This window comes from Hyaena hyaena, unplaced genomic scaffold, assembly GCF_003009895.1.
Source record: "Hyaena hyaena isolate Hyena2069 unplaced genomic scaffold, ASM300989v1 scaffold_633, whole genome shotgun sequence".
In the NCBI taxonomy this organism is placed as follows: domain Eukaryota; kingdom Metazoa; phylum Chordata; class Mammalia; order Carnivora; family Hyaenidae; genus Hyaena; species Hyaena hyaena.
Window position 1 is genome coordinate 624,541 of NW_024081266.1, and position 23,232 is coordinate 647,772.

The 23,232-nt window shown below is 35.6% G+C and overlaps 2 protein-coding genes across 2 annotated transcripts in view; both read right to left on the minus strand.

The window, feature by feature from the left end:
• Nucleotides 1-23,232, minus strand: part of LCA5 (lebercilin LCA5) — a 94,668-nt gene that overhangs the window by 19,062 nt on the left and 52,374 nt on the right. The gene's annotated exons all lie outside the window — the stretch shown is intronic.
• LOC120219606 (small nuclear ribonucleoprotein G-like) lies at nt 17,957-18,187 on the minus strand. Its single transcript, XM_039216428.1, has one exon. The coding sequence runs from the start codon at nt 18,185-18,187 to the stop codon at nt 17,957-17,959; it is 231 nt and encodes a 76-aa protein (XP_039072359.1).

Consider the following 23,232-nt stretch of genomic DNA (forward strand, 5'->3'; position numbering starts at 1 on the left):
TGTCAGCAAAGAGCCTGATGCCCAGCTCCAACTCACAAACTGCAAGACCATGACCTGAGCCAAAGTTGGATGCTCAACCCACTGAGCCATCCAGGTACCCCATGGATGGCTTAAAGTCTTTAAATAGCTAAAGAACTAGAGTTCTAACTAGAACTTGAGTATAACTACATATTTAAAGATATTAAAAAGCTGTTAATTTCTTAGATGTCATTCTTGGTACTACATAATGGCATTGTTTTTTAAGATCTTTATATTTTAGAGAGATATAAGCTGAAGTATTTACGAATAAAACTGGCTATCTAAGATCTGTTTCCAAAAACTACAGAGCAGTAGGGGAGACTACATATGAAAAAATATTTTCTGTGACTTTTTAAAAGTTTTTAGTGAAGTATAGCTGACACACAATGTTACATTAGTTTCAGGTGTACAACATGATTCCACAACTCTCTACCTTATGCTGTGCTCACAACTACAACTAACATCTCACCATACAATGCTATTACACTATAATCCTTATCTGTACTTTTATTCTCATGACTTATTCATTCCACACTGGAAGGCTGTACCTCCAAATAACTCATTTTGCCCATCTTACCACCACTCTCACATCTGGCAATCATCAGTTTGATCTCTGTCTTTATGAATCTGTTTCTGCCCTCCTTAGTCCTCATCATTTATTTAACCCATCCCCTCCCCAACTCCCCTCCAGCATCCCTCGAGAGTCTGTTTTATGGTTTGCCCCCCCTTTCCACCCCCATGTTCATTTGTAAATGAAATTATTTTAATTTTGCTTTCTGCTACTTTGTTATTAGTGTATAGAAACACAACTGACTTCTGCATATTAATTTCGTATTACTGAATTCATTTATTCTAACAGTTTTTGGTCACGTTTTCTACATATGGTATCATGTCATCTGCAAACAGTGACAAGTTTAACTTGTTTCTTACCAGTTTGGATGACATTTATTTCTTGTCTGACTGCTGTGCCTAATTCTTCTAGCACTATAGTGCATAAAATTGGCAAGAACAAGACATTTTTGTCTTGTTACTGATCTTAAAGCTCTATTTTTATCCACTGATTATGATTTTAGCTATACATGTGTCATATCTGGTCTTAATCATATTGAGGTATGTTCCCTCCACACCCACTTTGAAAGTTTTTATTATGAATGGATGTTGAATTTTATCAAATGCTTTTTTCTGCAGCTATCTGCAGAACTGTATGATTTTTATCCATTGTTTTTATTTAAAATGGTATATCATGTTGAATGATTTGTAAATACTGGATTGCTTTGATATCCTGGAATAAATCCATGATCAGTGATCATGGTGAATAATTTTTTAAAATATTTTGTTGAATGAAGTTTGCTAATATTTTATTGAGGATTTTTTGCATCTATGTTCATGATGGATAGTGGTCTGTAGTTTTCTTTTCTTGCAGTGTCTTTGTCTGGTTTTGGTAGCAAGGTAATACTGACCTCGCAGAATGTATCTGAAAGCCTTCCTTCCTCTTCTATTTTTTGGAAGTTTGATAGAAATAGGTATTAACTTTTCTTTAAATATTTGGTGAGAATTCACCTGTGAATTCACCTGTCCCCGGACTTCGTACGTTGAGAGTTTTTAAATTTTGTTACTGGTCATCAGTCTATTTAGATTTTCTACTTCTTCCTGATTCAGTGTTAGAAGACTATATGTTTCTAGGAATTTATCCATTTCTTCTAGGTTGTCCAATTTGTAGGCATATAATTTTTCATACTAGCCTCCTACAATCCTTTGTATTTCCACAGTGTCAGTTGATACTTCTCTTATATTCCTGATTTAACTTTTTAGGTCCTTACTCTTTTTCTTGATGTGTCTGGCTACAGATTTATCAAATTTATTTATGTTTTTCAAAGAGCCAGTTCTTGGTTCACTGATCTTTTTGTTTTTGTTTTAGTCTCTATTTCATTTACTTTTGCTCAGATCTTTAATACTTTCTTCATTCTACTGGCTTTGGTTTTGTTTGTTCTTCTTTTCCTAGTTCTCTTAGGTATATTATCTATTTGAGATTTTCCTCATTTCATGAAGTAGGTCTTTATCACTATAAATTTCCCTCTTAAACCTGCTTTTGCTACATCTCAAAGATTTTGGAACATTGTGTTTTCAGTTGCCTCTCTGTATTTACTTCCTCTTAGATTTCTTTGTTGACCTCTTGGTTGTTTCATAGCATGTTGTTTAGCTTCCATGTTTGTGTTTTTTTCATATTCTTTTGTTGTGATTGATTTCTAGCTTACCATTGTGGCTAGAAATAAATGCATGATATGAATTCAATCTTTTTTTAAAAAATAGTTTATTGTCAAGTTGGTTTCCATAAAGCACCCAGTGCTCATCCCCACAAGTGCCCTCCTCCATGCCCATCAAACCCCTTCCCCTCCCCCCACCCCCATCAGCCCTCAGTTTGTTCTCAACATTCGAGAGTCTCTCATGGTTTGCCTCACTCCCTCTCCCCAACTATTTTTCCCCTTCTTCTCCCACACGGTCCTCCATTAAGTTCCTTCTAATCCACCTATATGTACAAACATATGGTATTTGTTCTTCTCTGCCTGACTTATTTCGCTCAGCATAACACCCTAAATTCCATCCATGTTGCTACACATGGCCAGATTTCATTCTTTCTCATTGCCATGTAGTATTCCATCATATAGATAAACCACATCTTCTTGATCCATTCGTCAGTTGATGGACACTTAGGCTCTTTCCATGTTTTAGCTATTGTTGAGAGTGATGCTATGAACAATGGGGTACATGTGAACCTATGCATCAGCACTCCTGTATCCCTTGGGTAAATTCCAAGCAATGCTATTGCTGGGTCATAGGGGAGTTCTATTGTTAATTTTTTGAGGAACCTCCACACTGTTTTCCAGAGGGGCTGTACCAGTTTACATTCCCACCAACGGTGTAAGAGGGTGCCCATTTCTCCACATCCTCGCCTGCATCTAGAGTCCTCTGATTTGTTCATTTTAGCCACTCTGACTAGCGTGAGGTGGTATCTCAGTGTGGTTTTGATTTGTATTTCACTCATGAGGAGGGATGCTGAGCATTGTTTTAATGTATATTTTTGAGACAGACAGAATGCGAGCAGGGGAGGGGTAGAGAGAAAGGGAGACACAGAATCCGAACAAGCTCTAGACTCCGAGCTGTCAGCACAGAGCTTGATGTAGGGCTCAAACTCACAGACTGTGAGATCATGACCAGAGCCAAAGTCGGATGCTTAACTGACTGGGCCAACCAAACACCTCAAGAGGATTGTTTTCTTAATATCTTTTACTGCTACATCTTTATTAGTGTATAGAAATGTGACCATTTTCTGTGAATTTTGTATCCTGCAACTTTATTGAATTCATTTATACTTTCTAATAGTTTTTGTGTGTGTGGAATCTGTAGAGTTTCCTATGTATCTGCAAATAGTGACTTTTTTCTTACCAATCCAGATGCCTTTTATTTCATTATGTTTGATTCCTGTGGTGAGGACTTCTAGTACTATGTTGAATAAAAGTGGTGAGAGTGGACATCCTTGTTTTTTTTCATGTTCTTAGAGGAGAATTTCTCAGTTTTTCACCATTAAGTGTGATGTTAGTTGTGGGTTTATATGGCCTTTATTATGTTGAGGTGTGTTCCCTCTAAATCCATTTTGTTGAGTTTTTATAATGAATTGATACTGAATTTTGTTAAACATTTTTTCTGCATTTTGAGATGATCATATGATTTTTATCTTTGGTTTTCTTGATGTGGTATGTTTGCAAATACTGAACCATCTTTGCATTACTAGAATAAACTCTACTTGTTTGTGGTGACTGATCCTTTTAATGTATTATTAAATTAGGTTTGCTGATATTTTTTGAAGATTACTAACGGTTTGTTGATATCTTTGGAAGCTTTCCTCTTTTATTTTTTGGATTAGTTTGATAACTGTTAACTCTTTTTTAAATGTCTGGTATAATTCACCTGTGAATCCATCTGGTCCTGGACTTCTTTTTTGGGAGTTTTTTTTATTACTGATTCAATTTTATTACTAGTAATTTATTACTAGTAAATCTGTGTTCAGATTTTGTCTTGATTCAGTTTTGGAAGATTGTAGGTTTGTGGCTATTTATCCTTTTAGGTGGTCCAACTTGCTGGCATATAATTTTTCATACTGTTGTATTATGATCCTTTGTATTCTGTGGTGTATGTTGTTACTTCTCTTTCACTTCTGATTTTACTTACTTGGATCTTTTGTCTTATTAATTTTGATGAAAGGTTTATCAATTCATTTTATGTTTTCAAACCACCAGTTCTTGACACATGGATATTTTTGTGTTTGTTTGTTTTTTGTCTCTATTTCTGTTCTGATCTTTATTATTTCTTTTCCCCTACTCTACTAGCTTTGGGTTTTGTTATTTTTCTTGTTCCCTTAGGTGTTGGGTTAGAGTGTTTCTTTGAGAGTTTTCTTGTTTCCTGAGATAGGCCTTTATCGCTATAAATTTTCCTCTTACATCTGGTTTTACTGCATGCCAAAGATTTTGGAACATTGAATTGCATTTGTCTGCACATATTTTTTTGTATTTTCTCTTCGCCTTTTTGGTTGACCCACTGGATGTTTTGTAGCATTTTGTTTATCCTCCACGAGTTTGTGTGTTTTCCATTTTGTTCCTTAGATTAATGTCTAGTTCCATACTGTTGTGGTTGGAAAAGAATGCATGATAGGATTTCAGTCTTCTTAAATTTACTGAGATATTATTTATTGGCCTAACGTACTGTCCTGAAGAATGTTCCATTTATAGTTGAAAAGAATGTGTATTCTGCTGTTTTGTATGGAATGTTTTATCTGTCCATGGAATGTTATGTCCATCTGGTCTACTCTGCCATTCAGAGACATTATTTATTCTTTGATTTTCTGCCTAGATGATCTCCATTGATGTAAGTGGGGTAATAAAATTACCTACCATTATTGTATTATTGTCAATTTCTCCCTTAATGTCTTAATATTTCCTTCATATATTTTTTACAACGTTTATATTTCCTTGTTGGAGTGACCCCTTTACTATTTATGTAATGCTCTTCTTTGTGTCTTATTATAGTCTGTTTTAAATTCTGTTTTGTCTGATAGAAGTAGGGCTACCCCAGCCTTTCTTTTGCTTCTCTTTGTATGAGCTATCTTTTTCAGTGCTTTCACTTTTGGTCCATATGTGTCTTTAGGTGTGAAGTGAGTCTCTTGTAGACAGCATATACATGGATTCTGGGTTTTTTGCCCCTGCTGGCCCTCTCCCATATCTTCTGAGTGGGGAGCATTTAGACCCATTATATTTAAAGTAACCATTGATAGTTATGAACTTATTGCCATTTTATTAATTGTTTTCTGGTGGTTTTTTTTTGTTGTTGTTGGTTTTCTTGTTTTCTTCTCTTTTTTCTTGTAATTGATGTCTTTCTGTAGTGTTATGCTTGGCTTTATTTTTTGGCTCTATTATAGACGTTGGGTTTGCAGTTACAATGAGGTTCATTTGTAAGAAATTAAGTATATAACAGTTTATATTAAGTTGATGGCTCCTTAAGTTTAAACACATTCTAAAATAAATCTTTTTTAATACCCTCTTCCATTTGTCATACTTCATATCCTTTTATTCATAACTTTTAATATTACTTCTAATATAGATTTTTCTTTCCCACTTAAGTCCCTATAACCTTTACTTTAAGGCCAGTTTAGTGGTGATAAACTCCTTTAACTTTTGCTTGTATGAAAAACTATTCTCTCCTTCCATTCTGAATGATAAGCTTGCTGGTTGGAGTATTCTTATTTGCATTTTTTTTTCCTTTTAGCACTCTGAATATATCAGCCACTCCCTTATAACCTTTAATGTTTCTGTTAAAAAATCAGCTGATAGCCTTATGGAGTTTTCCTGGTATGTAACTTTTTGCTTCTCTCTTGCTGCCTTTAAAATACTCTCTTTAGTATTTGACATTTCATTTTTATGTGTCTTGGTATGAACCCCCTTGGGTTACCTTGTTTGGAACAATCTGTTCTCCTGAACTTGAATGTCTTTTTTCTTCCCCAGGTTAGGGAAATTTCAAGCTATTATTTTTTCAAGTAAATGTTCTGCCCTTTTCAGTGTTCTCCTTCTGGGAACCCTATAATGTGAATGTTTGCTTGGTGCTTTCCATGAGATCATGTAAGCTATCCTAAATTTTTAATGTATTTTTTCTTTTTGTTCTTCATCTTGGGCACTTTCTGTTACCCTGTCTTTCAGACAGCTGTTCCAGTCTTCTGTATCTGCTAATCTGTTGATTCCTTCTACTGTAATTTTCATTTTTTTATGTATTACTCAACACTGACTTTTTCTTATTTATTTTTTATCTCTTTGTTGAAGTTCTCACTGAGTTCTTCCACTCTTCTATCCAGTGTGGGCATCTTTATGATCATTATTTTGAATTCTCTATTAGCTATATGGGGTTATCTGTTTCATGTAGTCCTTCATCTGAGTTTTTGTCTTGTTCTTTCATTTGTAGTACATTTCTGTGCCTCTTCATTTCCTTGACTTTCTTAGTTTCTGTGAATTAGGCAGAAAAGCTACTTCTCTTAAACTTAAAGGAATGGTCTTATATATGGTCACATCTTGTGTAGACTCTCTGTCCCTGGTGCTTTAGGTTAGCTGGCTGAAGCTGTATCAGCATGGGCTGTAGTTCTTAGGGCATTTGTGCACGGCCTGCCCTGTTGCAATGGCCAGAGCTGAAGTGGGTATAAGCTGAGTCAGTCCTGGGTCTCTCCATGTAGAGGGCACCCTGGAAGGATAGACAAAGTATAGTGGTCGCAAGCTGGGAGAATCCTAGGGCTCTGCACAGAGAGAGTGGCCTGGCATGATAGCTGAATCTGAACTGGGTGCTAACTGGGGTGTCTGGAGGCTCTCCCTGTGTGCCAGCCAGGAGATCCTCCTCAGGGGCACCCTGACAGTGCAGTTGAAGCTGAGCTTGGGCACAGGTAAGTTTCAGCAGAAACTCTGCAGGCCAGAAGGGAGTGGCATGATATATTCAAAGTGCTGGGGTGCCAGGATGGTTCAGTTGGCTAAGCATTCAACTCTTGATTTCCCCTCAGATTACATAAATCTCAGGGTTTATGAGATTGAGCCCTGCCTCAGGCTGTGCACTGACAAGGCAGAGCCTTCTTGGGATTCTCTCTGCCCCTCCCCTGCTTGTGTACACACTCTCTCTCTAAATAAATTTAAAAAAAAAAACTTTTTTTTTAAGTGCTGAAAGGAAAACATTTAGAACCATAAATACTCTACCTGGCAAGGTTATCATTAAGGATTGAAGGAGAGAGAAAGCGTTTCCCAGATAAAAGTTAAAGGAGTTCATTACTACTAAAATGGCCTTACAGGAAATGTTAAAGGGACTTAAGCAGAAAAGAAAAGCCATAATTAAAAGAACATTATAAAAGGGAAAGATTTCATGAGTAAAAGCAAACACACAGCAAAAGGATTAGAGCAGATCACTTATAAACCTGGTATGAAGATTATAAGACAAAAATAGCAAAATTAATTTTGACTATAATTAGATAGGGATAAAATTAGATAAGGGGACACACAAAATAGAAAGATGTAAAATATGACAACTTATATATTAAACATGGTGGAGAAATAAAAATGAAGTTCTTTTAGAATGTGTTTGAACCTAAGTGACCATCAACTTAATTAAGACTGGTATATACTTGGCATGTTATAAAAGAACCTTGTGGAAACCACAAATCTGAAAGCTATAATAGATATACAAAAAAAGAAGAGAAAGTAAGGCAAACAAAACACTAATAAAGTCCGTCATCAATTCAAAGGAAAGAGAGCAAAAGAAAAAAGGAACATAGAAGAACTGTAAAAACAAGCAGAAAACAATTAACAAAATGGCATAAGTATATATGTATTAATGATTACTTTGGATGTAAATGGCCTGAATGCTCAAATCAAAAGATATTCAGGGGGGAGGGTGTTGGGAGGAATGGATAAAAGAAACAAGTCCCCTCTATATGCTGTCTACAAGAGAGTCATTTCATATCTAGAGACAGACTGAAAAAAGAGGAGAAAAAGATAATTCTATGCAAATGGAAGTGAATATAAACAAGCTGGGGTACCAATACTTAGACAAATAAATTTAAGACAGACTATAATAAGAGACAAAGAAGGGCATTACATAGTAATAAAAGGGTTAATCCAAGAAGAAGATATAATAATTGTCATTATCTGTGCAACCAACATTGGAGCATATACTTATAGACATAAATGGAGAAATGACAATAAAATAATAATAGGTGGGGATTTTAACACTCCACTTATATCAATGGATAGATCATCTAGGCAGAACATCAGTGCCTGCTGACACATCACACCAGATGGACTTAACATTCCATCCAAAACCAGAATACATGTTCTTTTCAAGTACACATGAAACATAATTCAGAAAATATCACATTAGGCTACAAAACTAGTCTCAATAAATTTAAGATTGAATTCAGGGGACTTTATGCGCAGGCTAGGAACCTCCAGTGTCCTATGCTTGCTGTGGTGAGACCCTTGCCCAGGTGCTACTGCACCTGCCCCTCAGTCCCAGGCAGTGCCCTCCACTTCAGGGCTACCTCAAAAAGCAAGCGAAAGTATACATGGTGGAGAGTCAGAAATACCGCTAACAGTACGGAAACAAAATAACCAAGCTCTCAACAAAAGAATCCAAGAGACACCATTCAAAGAACACTTCCTGAATGGACAGGCCCTGAACAAAGGTCCCTCTTTATTCCAGCAGAAATCGCAGGGGCAGAGTGTACAAGGTTTTAAAATTAGCAAGAGACAGAAAGGTAACCAAAATGATGAAACGGAAGAACTCTCCTCCAAAGAAATTCCAGGAATAAATGACAGCGAAAGAACTGCTCAAAACATATATAAGCAACATAACTGAACAAGAATTTAGAACAACAGTCATAAAAAAAAAAATTTAGAACAATGTTGGAAACACGGAAGACATCAGAGAAACTATTGCTACAAACACTATGGGGCTCAAAAATAGTTATGATGAATTTTAAAATGCTATGAATGAGATGTATAACAAAATGGAGGCATCCAATGCATAGATTGAAGAGGCAGAAAGGAGAATAAGTGATTTAGAAGAAACAATTATAGAAAAAGAGGAAGCTGAGAAAAAGAGATAAACTGATCCAGGAACATTAAAGAAGAGTTCGAGAGCTCAGCAATACAATCAAATGGAACAATATCTGTATCATAGGAATCCTAGAAGTAGAAGAGAGACGGAAACATGCTGAAGGATCCTTGAACAAATTATAGCAGAGAACTTCCCCAACCGGGGGAGGGAAGTAGATGTTGAAATTCAAGAGGCACAGAGAAGTCCCCTCAGATGTAACTTGAATCAATCTTCTGCATGACATATCATAGTGAAACTGGCAAAATATAAGGACAGAGAGAGAATTTTGAAAGCAACTAGGGAGAAAAGGGCCCTAACATACAAAGGGAAACCTATCAGAGTGGTGACAGACCTATCTACTGAAACTTGGTAGGCCAGAAAGGAATGGCAGGAGATCTTCAATGTGATGAACAGAAAAAATATGCAGCCAAGAATCCTCTATCCAGCAAGCCTGTCATTCAGAATAGAAGGAGGGATAAAAGTCTTCCCAAATAAACACAAATTGAAGAATTTGTCACCACTAAACCAGCCATACAAGAAATCCTGAGGGGGACTCACTGAGGGAAATGTTGCCAGGAACACAAGATACTAGAGACACCACCACAAGCATGAATTCCACAAAAGACACAATGACTCTAAACACATATATTTCAATAATAACACTGAATGTAAATGGGATGAATGCTCCAATCAAAAGACACAGGGTAGCAGAATGGATAAAAAAACAAAATGCATCTATTTGCTGTATACAATTAACACATTTCAGACTGGAGGACATCTTCAGATTAAAAGTAAGGGAATAGAGAAATATCTATCATGCTACTGGAAGTCAAAAGAAAGCTGCAATAGCTATACTTATATCACACAAAGTGGACTTTAAAGTAAAGATAGTAACAAGGGATGAAGAAGGGCAATATATCATAATTACAGGGTCTATCCATCAGGAAGAGCTAACAATTATAAATGTCTACACACAGAATATGGGAGCCCCAAAATATATAAAACAATTAATCACAAACAGAAATAATCTTATAGATAAGAATGTGCTAATAGCAAGGGACTTTAATACTCCACTTACAGCAATGGATAGATCAACCAGACAGAAAATCACTAAAGAAACAATGGACTTGAATGACACACTGGACCAGATGGATCTGACAGATTATATATAGAACTCTACATCCTGAGGCCATGGAATTCACTTTCTTCTCAAGTGCGCATGGCACGTTCTCCAAGACAGATCACATACTGGGACATAAAGCAGCCCTCAATAAATATAAAAGAATTGAGATCATACCAGGCACACTTTCAGATCACAATGCTACGAAACTTTAAATCAAGCACAGGAAGAAGTCTGGAAAACCTCCAAAAACTTGGAGGTTAAAGAACACCCTACTAAAGAACAAATGGGTCAATCAGGCAATTAGAGAAGAAATTTTTTTTAAAAAATGGAAACAAATGAAAACGAAAATACAACAATCCAGACTCTATGGGATGCAGCAAAGGCAGTCCTGAGAGGAAAGTACATTGTACTCAAGGCCTATTTCAAGAAATTAGAAAAAGTGCAAGTGCAAAATCTAACAGCTCACCTAAAGGAACTAGAGGGAGAGCAACAAGAGCACCCAAACCCAGTAGGAGAAGAGAAATAATAAAAATCAGAGCAGAAATAAACAATATAGAAACCAAAGAAACACTTGAACAAATCAATGAAACCAAGAGTTGGTTTTTTGAAAAAATAAACAAACCTCTAGCCAGGCTTCTCAAAAAGAAAAGAGAGAGCACTCAAATAGACAAAATCATGAACGAAAATGGACTTATTACAACCAACCCCTCAGAAATACAAGCAATTACCAGGGAATACTATGAAAAATTATATGCCAACAAACTGGACAACTTAGAAGAAATGGACAAATTCCTAAACACACACTCACTACCAAAATTCACACAGGAAGAGATAGAAAATCTGAACAGACCCATAACTACCGAAGAAATTGAATCACTTATCAAAAATCTGCCAACAAATAAGAGCCCTGGGCCAGATGGCTTCCCTGGAGAATTCTACCAGACATTTAAAACAGAATTAATAACCATTCTTCTCAAGTTATTCCAAAAAATAGAAATCTAAGGAAAACTTCCAGACTCATTTTATGAAGCCAGCATCACTTTGATTCCCAAGCCAGACAGAGACCAGCAAAAAAANTAAAAAAACAAAAAAAAAAAAAAAAAAAAAAAAAAAAAAAAAAAAAAAAAAAAAAAAAAAAAAAAAAAAAAAAAGAGAGAATTACAGGCCAATATCCTTGATGAATATGGATACAAAAAATTCTCAACAAGATACTTGCAAATTGAATCCAACAACCATAAAAAGAATTATCCACCAAGATCAAGTGGGATTCATTCCTGGGTTACAGGGCTGGTTCAATATTCACAAATCAATCAATGTGATACATCATATCAACAAAAGAAAAGATAAAAACCATGTGATCCTGTCAATAGATGCAGAAAAAGCATTTGACAAAATGAGTCTTAATAAAGACCCTTGAGAGAGCTGGGATAGAAGGAACTTACTTAAACATCATAAAAGCCATCTATGAGAAGACCTCAGCTAACATCATCCTTAATGGGGAAAAATTGAGAGCTTTCCCCCTGAGATCAGGAACATGACAGGGATGTCCACTCTCACCATTGTTGTTTAACATAGTGTTGGAAGTCCTAGCATCAGCCGTCAGGCAACAAAAGGAAATAATATGCCTTCAGTGCAATCCCAATCAAAATTGCACCAGCATTCTTCTCAAAACTAGAACAAACTATCCTAAAATTTGTATGGAACCACAAAAGACCTCGAATAGCCAAAGTAATATTGAAGAAGAAATCCAAAATGGAAGGCATCACCATCCCAGACTTTAGCCTCTACTACAAAGCTGTCATCCTCAAGATAGTATGGTATTGGCACAAAAACAGACATATAGACCAATGGAATAGAATAGAGAACTCAGAACTGGACTCACAAATGTATGGCCAACTAATTTTTGACAAAGCAGGAAAGAGTATCCAGTGGAAAAAAGACAGCCTCTTTAACAGATGGTGCTGGGAGAACTGGACAGCAACTTGCAGAAGAATGAAACCAGATCATTTTCTCACACCATACACAAAAATAAACTTAAAATGGATAAAGGACCTGAATGTGAGACAGAAAGCCATCAAAACCCTAGAGGAGAAAGCAGGAAACAACCTCCCTGACCTCCACCGCAGCAATTTCTTACTTGACACATCCCCAAAGGCAAGGGACTCAAGAGCAAGAATGAACTATTAGGACCTCATTAAGATATAAAGCTTCTGCATGGCAAAGGAAACAATCCATAAAACTAATCGGCAACCAACGGAATGGGAAAAGATAGTTGCAAATGACATATCAGATAAAGGGCTAGTATCCAAAATCTATAAGGAACTCACTAAACTCCACACCAGAAAAACAAACAATCCAGTGAAGAAATTGGCAGAAGATATGAACAGACACTTCTCCAAAGAGGACATCCAGATGGCCAACAGACACATGAAACGATGCTCAGCATCCATCCTCATCAGGGAAACACAAATCAAAACCACACTGAGATACCACCTCACGCTAGTCAGAGTGGCTAAAATGAACAAATCAGAGGACTCTAGATGCTGGCGAGGATGTTTTTTACATACACCGTTGGTGGAAAGTAAACTGGTGCAGCCCCTCTGGAAAACAGTGTGGAGGTTCCTCAAACAATTAACAAGAGAACTCCCTATGACCCAGCAATAGCACTGCTGGGAATTTACCCAAGGGACACAGGAGTGCTGATGCATAGGGGCACATGTACCCCAGTGTTCATAGCAGCACTCTCAACAAGAGCCAAAACATGGAAAGAGCCTAAGTGTCCATCAACTGACGAATGGATCAAGAAGATGTGGTTTATCTATATGATGGAATACTACATGGCAATGAGAAACAATGAAATCTGGCCATGTGTAGCAACATGGATGGAATTTAGGGTGTTATGCTGAGCAAAATAAGTCAGGCAGAGAAGGACAGATACCATATGTTTGCACATATAGGTGGATTAGGAGGAACTTAACGGAGGACCGTGTGGGAGAAGAAGGGGAAAAATAGTTGGGGAGAGGGAGGGAGGCAAACCATGAGAGAATCCTGAATGCCGAGAACAAACTGAGGGCTGATGGGGGTGGGGGAGGGGAAGGGGTTTGATGGGCATGGAGGAGGTACTTGTGGGGATGAGCACTGGGTGTTATATGGAAACCAACTTGACAATAAACTTTTAAAATATATATATATGTTAAAAATGTTTTAATTCCCTTTAAATCATGTACCAAAAACACAAAAGAAAATACCTGGGAATAAATTTACCCAGGAAAGTGAATGACCAGAGCTTTGAAAACTATAAAACACTGATAAAATGAATAGAAGATGACAGAAATGGAAAAGTATTCATTGCTCATGGATTGGAAGAATTAATACTGTTAAAATGACCATTCTACCCCATACAATCTAAAGATTCAATGCAACTTCTACTAAAATGCTTATAGTATTTTTTTTCACAGAACCAGAACAATCCTAAATTTTGTATGAAACCACAAAAGACCCTGAATAGCCAAGCAATCTTGAGGGGGGGGGGGCGGGGGGAAGGAGGCTAGAAGCATCAAAATCACAGTTTTTAAGAAATGCTACTATATGTAGAAAATAAAACAGTATGGTACTGGCACAAAAATAGATACACAGATTAATGAAAAAGGATAGATCCTAAAAATAAGCCCACACTTATATGGCCAATTAACCTACAAAAAGAGGGTAAGAATATACAATGAGGAAAACACAGTCTGTTCAATAAATAGTGCTGGGAATGCTAGACTACTTTCTTACACCATACACAAAAATAAACTCACAATGATTAAAGATCTAAATGTGGGACTTGAAACCATAAAACTCCTAGAAGATAACACAGGTAGTAATCTCTTTGACTTTGGCCACTGCAACATTTTTCTAGATATAGCTCTTCAGGCAAAGGAAACAAAAGCAAAAATAAACTACTGTGACAACACTAAAATAAAAAGCTTTTGCACAGAGAGGGAACCAACGAAATGAGAAGGCTAGAAGATATTTGCAAATAATATACCTGATGAGGGGTTAATATCCAAAATATATAAAGAACTTACAAAACTCAACACCACGAAAACAAATAATTGGAATGAAATGGGCAGAGAACCCAAAGAGACTTTTCCCAAAGAAGATATACAGGTGGCTAACCAACCCATGAAAAGACACTCAACATCCTTTACTGTAAAGGAAATGCAAATCAAAACCACAATGAGATACCATCTTACACACGTCAGAATGGCTAGAATCAAAAAGTCAAGAAATAATAAGTGTCAGCAAGGATTTAGAAAAAAGCAACCATTGGGGCGCTTGGGTGGCTTAGTTGGTTAAGGGTCCGACTTTTGCTTAGGTCATGATCTCGCGGTTCTTGGGTTCGAGCCCCGCGTCGGGCTCTGTGCTGACTGCCAGCTCAGAGCCTGGAGCCAGTTTCAGAGTCTGTGACTCCCTCTCTCTCTGACCCTCCCCTGCTCATGCTGTCTCTCTCTCTCTCCTAGAAATAAATTAAAAAAAAAAATTTAAAAAAAAAAAGAAAAAGAGCAACCATTATTCACTTGTTGCTAGAAATGTAAATTGGTGCAACTACTGTAGAAAACAGTATGGAGATATCTCAAAAAATTAAAAATAGAAATATCGTATGATTCAGTAATGCTCCTACTTATCCAAAGAAAATTAAAACTTATTTTAAAGATATATGTACCCCTGTGTACTGCAGCATTACTTACAAAAGCCAAGATATGGAAGCAACTCCAGTATCCATCGACAGATAAATGGATGAAGAAGACACACACACACAGCAGTATTACTCAGCCACAAAAAGGATGAGATCTTGCCATTTGTGATCACACTGATGAGATGGAGTATTATTCAGCCATAAAAAGGATGAGATCTTGCCATCTGTGATAAATGGATGAAGAAGACATACACACACACACACACACACACACACACTGGAGTATTACTCAGCAAAAAGGATGAGATCTTGCCATTTGTGATGGTATAGATGGGCCTAGAGAGTATTATGCTAAGTAAAATAAGTCAAAGTAATACTCTGATTTCAATTATATACGGAATGTGAAGAACAAAATAAATAAATAGCAGAAATAGACCCATAAGTACAGAAAAAAAGAACTGGTGGTTGCTAGAGGGGAGTGGTGTAGTAGATGGGCAAAATGGGTGAATTGGAGTGGCTTCCAGTTATGAAATGAGTTAAGTCATGGGGAGAAAATGCACAGCATAAGGAGTCTAGTCAATGGTTATTGTAATAGCATTCTAAGGTGGCTAATGGTAGCTACACTTGTGATGAGCATAGCATAAGGTATAGAGTTGTGGAATCACTATTGTTATACACCTGAAACAAATGTAACACTGTATCAAATGTACTTCGATAAATGAAAAAAGAAAACTCACGTAAATCCAAATATCTCACTAATCACAACAAATATAAATAGATAATGTTGAATGGTCTTATGTTAGATTCCTTTAAAATATATATAAAGGGGGCGCCTGGGTGGGTCTATCAGTTAAGCATCTGACTTCGGCTCAGGTCATGATCTCACGGTTAGTGGGTTTGAGCCCCACATCAGGCTCTGTGCTGACAGCGAGCTCAGAGCCTGGAGCCTGTTTTCGGATTCTGTGTCTCCCTCTCTCTGACCTTCCCCTGCCCACTCTGTCTTCCTCTCAAAAAATAAATAAAAACCATTAAAATAAATAAATAAATATATATATATATATAACTGTTGTACCAGCACAGATAAAACATTAATACACACTCAAGAAAGAAAAAAAAGGTATTAGGCAAAAATATTAACCAGAAAAGAAAAAACAATGGTAGAGACCAAAAAAGCTTTATGACAAGAAGCATTATTAGAAAGACATAAAGAGTTATTAATGATGAAAAAATTCACCAGAAAGGTAAAACAACCCTGAACATGTTTTAAGTTCAACTCTGAACCTAAAAGTAACAGTCTCTAAAAAATGCTAAATTTTTTGGCAGACTTTACCAAGTAAAAGAAATACATATTAATTACATTAGAAATAATAGTGGAGCATATAGCTACAGAAATAAGAGATTTTAAAAATAAAAAACACTATGAAAAACCTAATGCCAACAAATTCAAGATATGAGATAAAATGAATAATTTTCCAGAAAATATAAATTACTAGAAGTGAAAAGAAATACAAGATCTGAATCAATCTATAACTAATAAGTGAAGTGAGGAAGTAGAAAAAAAAGACAAAAATAAATTCACAAATAAGCACTATATCGAGGTTTCAGAAGTGATAAAAAAATGAAATTTACGAAACAGAAATTCCCTATCTTTTACAATCTGAAAAAAAAAAAAAAAGGAAGAGAAAGAAGGAAATGCTCTCCAAGTCATTCTTTGAGACTTTCATGATGCCAAAACTGGATAAAGACAGCCTGAAAAATAAAGCCATTCTTATATGTGAATATTGTTGCAAAAATCCCAAATATTAGCCAAAGGAATTCAGCAATGTACAAAAATAATGTCACAACTAAGAGCATTTATCCCAAGAAAGCAAAGGATGAGAGTAGTTTAATAATAAATTAATGTAATTTTCCATGTTAATTAAATAAGAAAAAATCATCACTTAATAGAAGAAAAAAAGCTTTGAACATTTAACAAAATTCAATATTATCCATGAGTTAAAATAAAATTTTTAGCAAGCTCATCATAGAAGTAAAATTCTTCACATATAATATACACAAAATTTACACACAGAAAAGTTCCAGGTTATACACTAAATTGCTAACTGGTGATATCTGAGTGAAATAATGTTTTTAGTTAATCTTCTCAAGGTTTTAAATAATGCACATGTGCTACTTATGAAAAAAGAAAAACAGTAATTTCTAAAAATAAGTTTCAATGAAAATAAAATACAAAGGAAATGTATCAACTTGAGAAAAGTACTTCTGAGGAGGGAAAGCAGAGAAAGGTATGTTTTAGAGAAAAGTGTCAAAGGAAACCTTAAATAACATCTTTTAAGTATATGATCTAAAGCAATAGTAACAAGATATTAAGTAGGTTTCTGACTGTTTTAAATATTCTCTTTTCTGTCTGTTCAATATATTTCACAAGAAAAACATTAAAAGTGCTTTTAGAAATTAAAGGTATAAAATGAAATGTAAAGAGTGGTTCTCTTTTGCTGGAAGGATTACAAGTGCTTTTCCTCCTACTTTACTGTCAATTTAAAAATGTCTTTAAGCAAAAAATTTAAATACTTAACTAATATTTCACCAAAAGGAAAGATAACAGAATTTTAAGTCTTTAAAAGAAATAAAGGTTTATATAACTTAACAACTCTTGCAAACAAATGCAAAGGATAATTAATCTCACCTCCTACTTACTATTTAATAAAGCAATATATGCTTACATAAAAATATTAATATTGCATGTGTTTATGAAGGTCTATAAATGGCAGTTTTTTAAATCTCTGCTGACTTATTCTGAGTTATTCTAAATGCTGAAGATTTTTTCTGACTATTAAAAAAGTTTATTTAACAAAAAAGTTCAATATGAAAATGCAGACCTGATTTTTATACTGTAGTAAAACAGGCGCTATGGAGGGGACATGTGGAAGCAGTTGGTTTCTTCCGGTGAACCCACCCATTGTTTATACTTGTTCCAAGGCTTCTAACGTGATGATGCTATTTCCTCGAATTACCACCATTCCAATATTGTTCTGTTGCCCACTAGTTGCCATCTCCACACATTCATCTATCACAAGATTCAAAAAGGGATCGAACCCCCACAACATTCCTTGGACATATCTGTCACCATTTAATTTCAACGATAATTTCTTGTCCATAAATTTTTTCAACTTGGGAGGGTGTGTTTTGCTCATGGTGTCTACTCGGCGAGCTCAAAGATCTAAATGCTGAAGATTTAGACCCTTAGGTAAACAAGGACCATAGCCAACCTTATAGAATACAGTATTATTAGCAGGTGGTCATTGAGTCTGTACAAATAGTTCTGGTGGCAGAAAGTCTGGTAATTCAAAGGGCACTGATTTTATTATCATTGGACAATTCCAATTTATTTTGAAGCTCCTCCTTATGAATAAGCAGAAACCTGCTCCCAAAAATATCTGTTAGGTCTGTACTACCTTCAGGAGCATCCAAGAGCATATCTACTTCTCCCCTTCCAACAAAACAGCTCTTTAAATACTGAAATACATTACATTTCCCCTTAATCTGAATCTAATCCACATTTCCATGGTTCTTCCACTGTTTCTTATATTCCCATTTTTTTTTTACTTCTGGTTCTCCTGCTTGCTCTATACATGTCAGTTTGTTAACTAAAATTTGCTGCCTGTTTTAAAATGTTATCTGGCCAGTAAAATTAGGTATTTTTATTTCCTAGAGCCTGGAGGCCAGCAAATAGGGTTTTTCCTTCTGTTAACTTTTTAAGCAGCTGTATGACCATAGATTCAACAACTAAAATGCTATGCTTTTTTAAATACTTCAATTACTTTCAATTCAGGTCTCCCATTTGATATCCACAAAATAGATGGAAAAAAAACTGAGGACTCAGCAGTTAACCAGATTAAATTTTATCTTGCTTGTTTTGGGCCAGATTTTGATCGACTGAATCTTAAACTTGTCATCTATCAAATTAGCTGTCCTTCCTATTTTTGAACCTGTCATGAATTCTACTTTCTTTCATTGATCCAGCTATCCACTCACTCCTTTAAGAAACATTCATTCTGACCAGATAGAATATCAAATGTTGCAAATATAAAGTCAAATAAGACCTGTTCTTGCCCTTAAGGAGCCTAGTCAAATTCACCAATAAATATGGTGACAAAGGGCTAGGGCGTAAAATGGCACTCCAAAGCACTCACCTAGAAATGTTCTCCCCAACCTGACAGCTATTTATTTGCATCCTTTGGGTTCAGTTACTGATCCAACTGTAAAGCTTTCTAACATTTTCAACTAGTCCACATTTCTCCATTAAAACATAAAGATTTACTGTATCTACTATATACAGAGATAAACTGTATCTACTACCATCTGGTAGGTTTAGTACATACTTACAGAATATAGATGTATATAACATATACTATATAAGTGAAATAGTATAGTACGTAGTATATACTATATAGTTTATAATATATAATTTAGAATATTTATATATCTTATGTAAATAGGAAAATTAATATATATAGTATAGTTTTTGATGTACCAATCTTGTGATCTAATAAGGAAAAGAGTAAGGCAGTTCTAAGTGAGAAATATTTTCCAAAACATACTCGAAAATTTGGAAAAGACTGGCATTAAGTTTAATGATTAATAGCTTCTAACATCTTCCTCTGCCTCCCTTTGAAAACACTGGTGCTTGCTTTTCTCATCTTTCTTACCTATCCCTAGCCTTCCAAACTCCCTAATGTATAGTGACAAAGGTTCTGAAACCATTTCATAAGGCTCTTCAGTTCTCTGGGAGATGATACATTTGAATGTGGAAACTGAGCTAATTTAAATCAGTTATCTCATTATTTCTTCACCTGCTTTGAGCAGGACAAGATAGAAGCAAACTTAAAATCTAATAGTTATACTTCCTCTGAGCATTACAAGCAGTGGGCTTTTGGTCTTATTACTCTAATGAAACCTCTGTTGTTTTCTTTTAAATGTTTACAAGCCTGTGCTTACTCTGAGATATTGTTTTCCAACATACAGTTAGATTTTACTCCACATTATTTAGCATTGTTAGCACCAAAAATAAAACAGATTTCAGAAGTGGTTCCCCACCTAACAAATTATATACAGAGAATTAGCATGATATGACAGATTTTGAAAAAAACACAATTTGTTTCTTTTCCAGCATGTGCATCATCTTATCAGAAGATACTAATAAAATAGTCAAATTTTAATATTTTAATCCATGCTATTATAAAATTATAAAACTCAAATGTACTACTATAAGAGAATCCTATTACTCAGCATTTAAATATGTGATAAAATGGTAAGATTCTATTAAAATGATAATAGACTAGAAAAAGCAAAAGAATAGGAGACAGAAGACTGTAAGTTATAGTTCCAGTGAACTAGTGAGCTGTGTGATTCTATGTGATCTAGAAGAAGAATAACATCTCTCTGTCCTAGCTTCCTCAACTGTTAAATGCTTAAGTTGGACTAGACACTTCCCCAAAAGTGCTTCAGGGGCTGCACCAGGCTGTGGGGCAAGTGAGTTTCTGAAGCACTCTCTGCAACCTAACTTACCAGTCACCACACAGAATAGTCCAGCCTTTATCTGGCTGCTTCTGAAGAAATGCTAAAATTTAAAAAACCAATGGATAAAATCTGTAGTTTTAAAGTTTTCTGAAAAACATCAGAACTCTTGAAGTATACTAAGCTCATTTGAAAACCAATGCAAAAAACAATTTCCATGGTCCTTCTGAAATCTCCAATACTACCACGCTATGATGTATTTCCTTTTAAATACTGTACTTTGAGTGTTTTATTTTTTATTCATACATTAGGTGCTTAGTGAGTAGTTGGCAATGAGCTAGAATCATCATGAACTTTAACACTGTTTATTACCACCTACAAGATTTTACAAACTGTAAACTTAGGTTCAAATAATATAAGTGGTACTGGATTTCACAAAGGTAGCCCAGTATAGAACCAGAATCTGAACCTCGTTTGTGTATATGTGGGCATGTATAAAATTCTGTTTCTGGGGCGCTTGGGTGGCTCAGTTGGTTAAGCGTCCGACTTCGGCTCAGGTCATGATCTCACGGTTCGTGGGTTCGAGCCCCACATCGGGCTCTGTGCTGACAGCTAGCTCAGAGCCTGGAGCCTGTTTCAGATTCTTTGTCTCCCTCTCTCTCTCTGACTCTCTCCTGCTCATGCTGTCTCTCTCTCAGAAGTAAATAAAACATCAAAAAAATATTTAAAAATAAAATAAAATAAAACTCTGTTTCATTAGGAACTTAACACCTTAGGAAGTAGGCATTTGTCAACAGCATAATTAAATATAAACTAAATAATTTTTTAGTTGGTCTTAAATTCTGAGCCAATAATTTCTGTCAAGTTGGCAAAACCCATCAATGTTTCCATATTAAAGATGCTTTCAGGGGCGCCAGGGTGGCTCAGTCCATTAAACGTCTGGCTTTGGCTCAGGTCATGATCTCATGGTTCATGGGTTCGAGCCCTGCGTCAGGCTCTGTGCTGACAGCCCACTCGGAGTCTGGAGACTGTTTCAGATTCTGTGTCTCCCTCTTTCTCTGACCCTCCCCTATTCTCTCTCTCTCTCTCTCAGAAATAAAAAACATTAAAAAATTTTTTTAAAAAGATGCTTTCATAAAAATGCATGTTTTTAAAAAATCTTCTTGAGTGATATCAGAAGGAAAGCCAATTTAATCATAAAAGATTTTAACTTTATTACTATAAGAAATACTACTATCCAGTAGCATTCTTTAGATTCCTTATATTAGCAAATAACCAAAAATGATTTGAATATGCTTTACTGATCCAGAGATTTCCATTTCCAGGAATTTCCATTAGTATACTTACACATGCATGCAAAGACTTAAGTTCACTGCCATGTATATTTACACTATCAAAACAAGTTCCTAATATATATGTTAGTAAGGGAAGAGCTTTAACATATTATGATCTATCTACACAATGGAAGAATATACCACCCTCAAAGAGAATGAGGCAGGAAAGATCTGTTTCAAGAAGCCCTAAGGACTCCAAAATAGGTTGAACCCAAATAAAGACATGTTATAATGAAATTGTAAAAAATCAAAGACAGCAGCTTAAAAACATCAAAAGAAAAAGGAGAAGTTACATACCAAAGAACCCCCATAAGATAATCATTGGATTTCTCAACAGAAACTTTTCAGGCCAGAAAAGAATGGGATGACATATTCAAAATATTCCAAGAAAAAAAAAAACCCATCAATCAAGAATGCTACCTGGCACAGCTGTCCTTCAGCAATGGAGAAATAAAGACTCCCTCACCCTTCCCCTACCCCACCCCCCGCCCCTGGCCAACAAATAAGACCTGAGGGAATTCTTCACCACTGCACCTGCCTTATAAAAAATTCTTGAAGGGAGTTGAGTGGAAATAAAAGAACACTAATTAATATCACAAAAACATAAGAAGGCAGAGTAAAATTCACTGGTAATGGTAAATATAGAGTCAAAGTTGGATCCTGTCATATAGCAATTTCAATGCATAATTCAACTGCAACTCTAGATTAAAAGTTTTTAAAATATAGTAAAAATAATCTTAATAGTTATACAATATTAAATAATATGTAACTTGAAACATTAACCTAAAATGTGAGGGGAAAGAGAAGTAAAAATATAAAGCTTAGGAATTCTATTAAAGTTAACTTATTAATTTAAAATGAGTGTTATAGTTTAAAGATGTTTGATGTATAAGTAAAATATCATGATAAACCACAAGGGAACAATCAGTAGTAATTACACAAAAGAATATGATACAGAAGTCAAAGCATACTGACAACATGAGACCTCAAAACACACAAAAAAGACAACAGGATCACAAATAAGGGAACAAGAGATCCACAGAACAACCAGAAAATGATTAACAAAATGGTACTAGTAAGTTGTTACTTACCAATAATTTCTTTAAGTATAAATGGATTAAGTTCACCAATCAAAAGATATAGAAATGATTGTGGAATGCTTTAAAAAAAAAAAAAAACCCAGGACACCTGGGTGGCTCAGTCGGTTAAGCGTCCCACTTCAGCTCAGGTCATAATCTCACAGTTTGTGGGTTGGAGCCCTGCACTGGGCTCTGTGCTGACAGCTTAAAGCCTGGAGCCTGCTTCAGATGCTGCATCTCCCTCTCTCTCGCTGCCCCTCCCCCACTCGTGCTGTCTCTCTGTGTCTCAAATATAAATAAAATTTTTTT

What these genes read in the sequence shown, in the direction of transcription:
- LOC120219606 (XM_039216428.1), bottom strand. Translation starts at nt 18,187, where the DNA reads ATGAGCAAAACACACCCTCCCAAGTTGAAAAAATTTATGGACAAGAAA.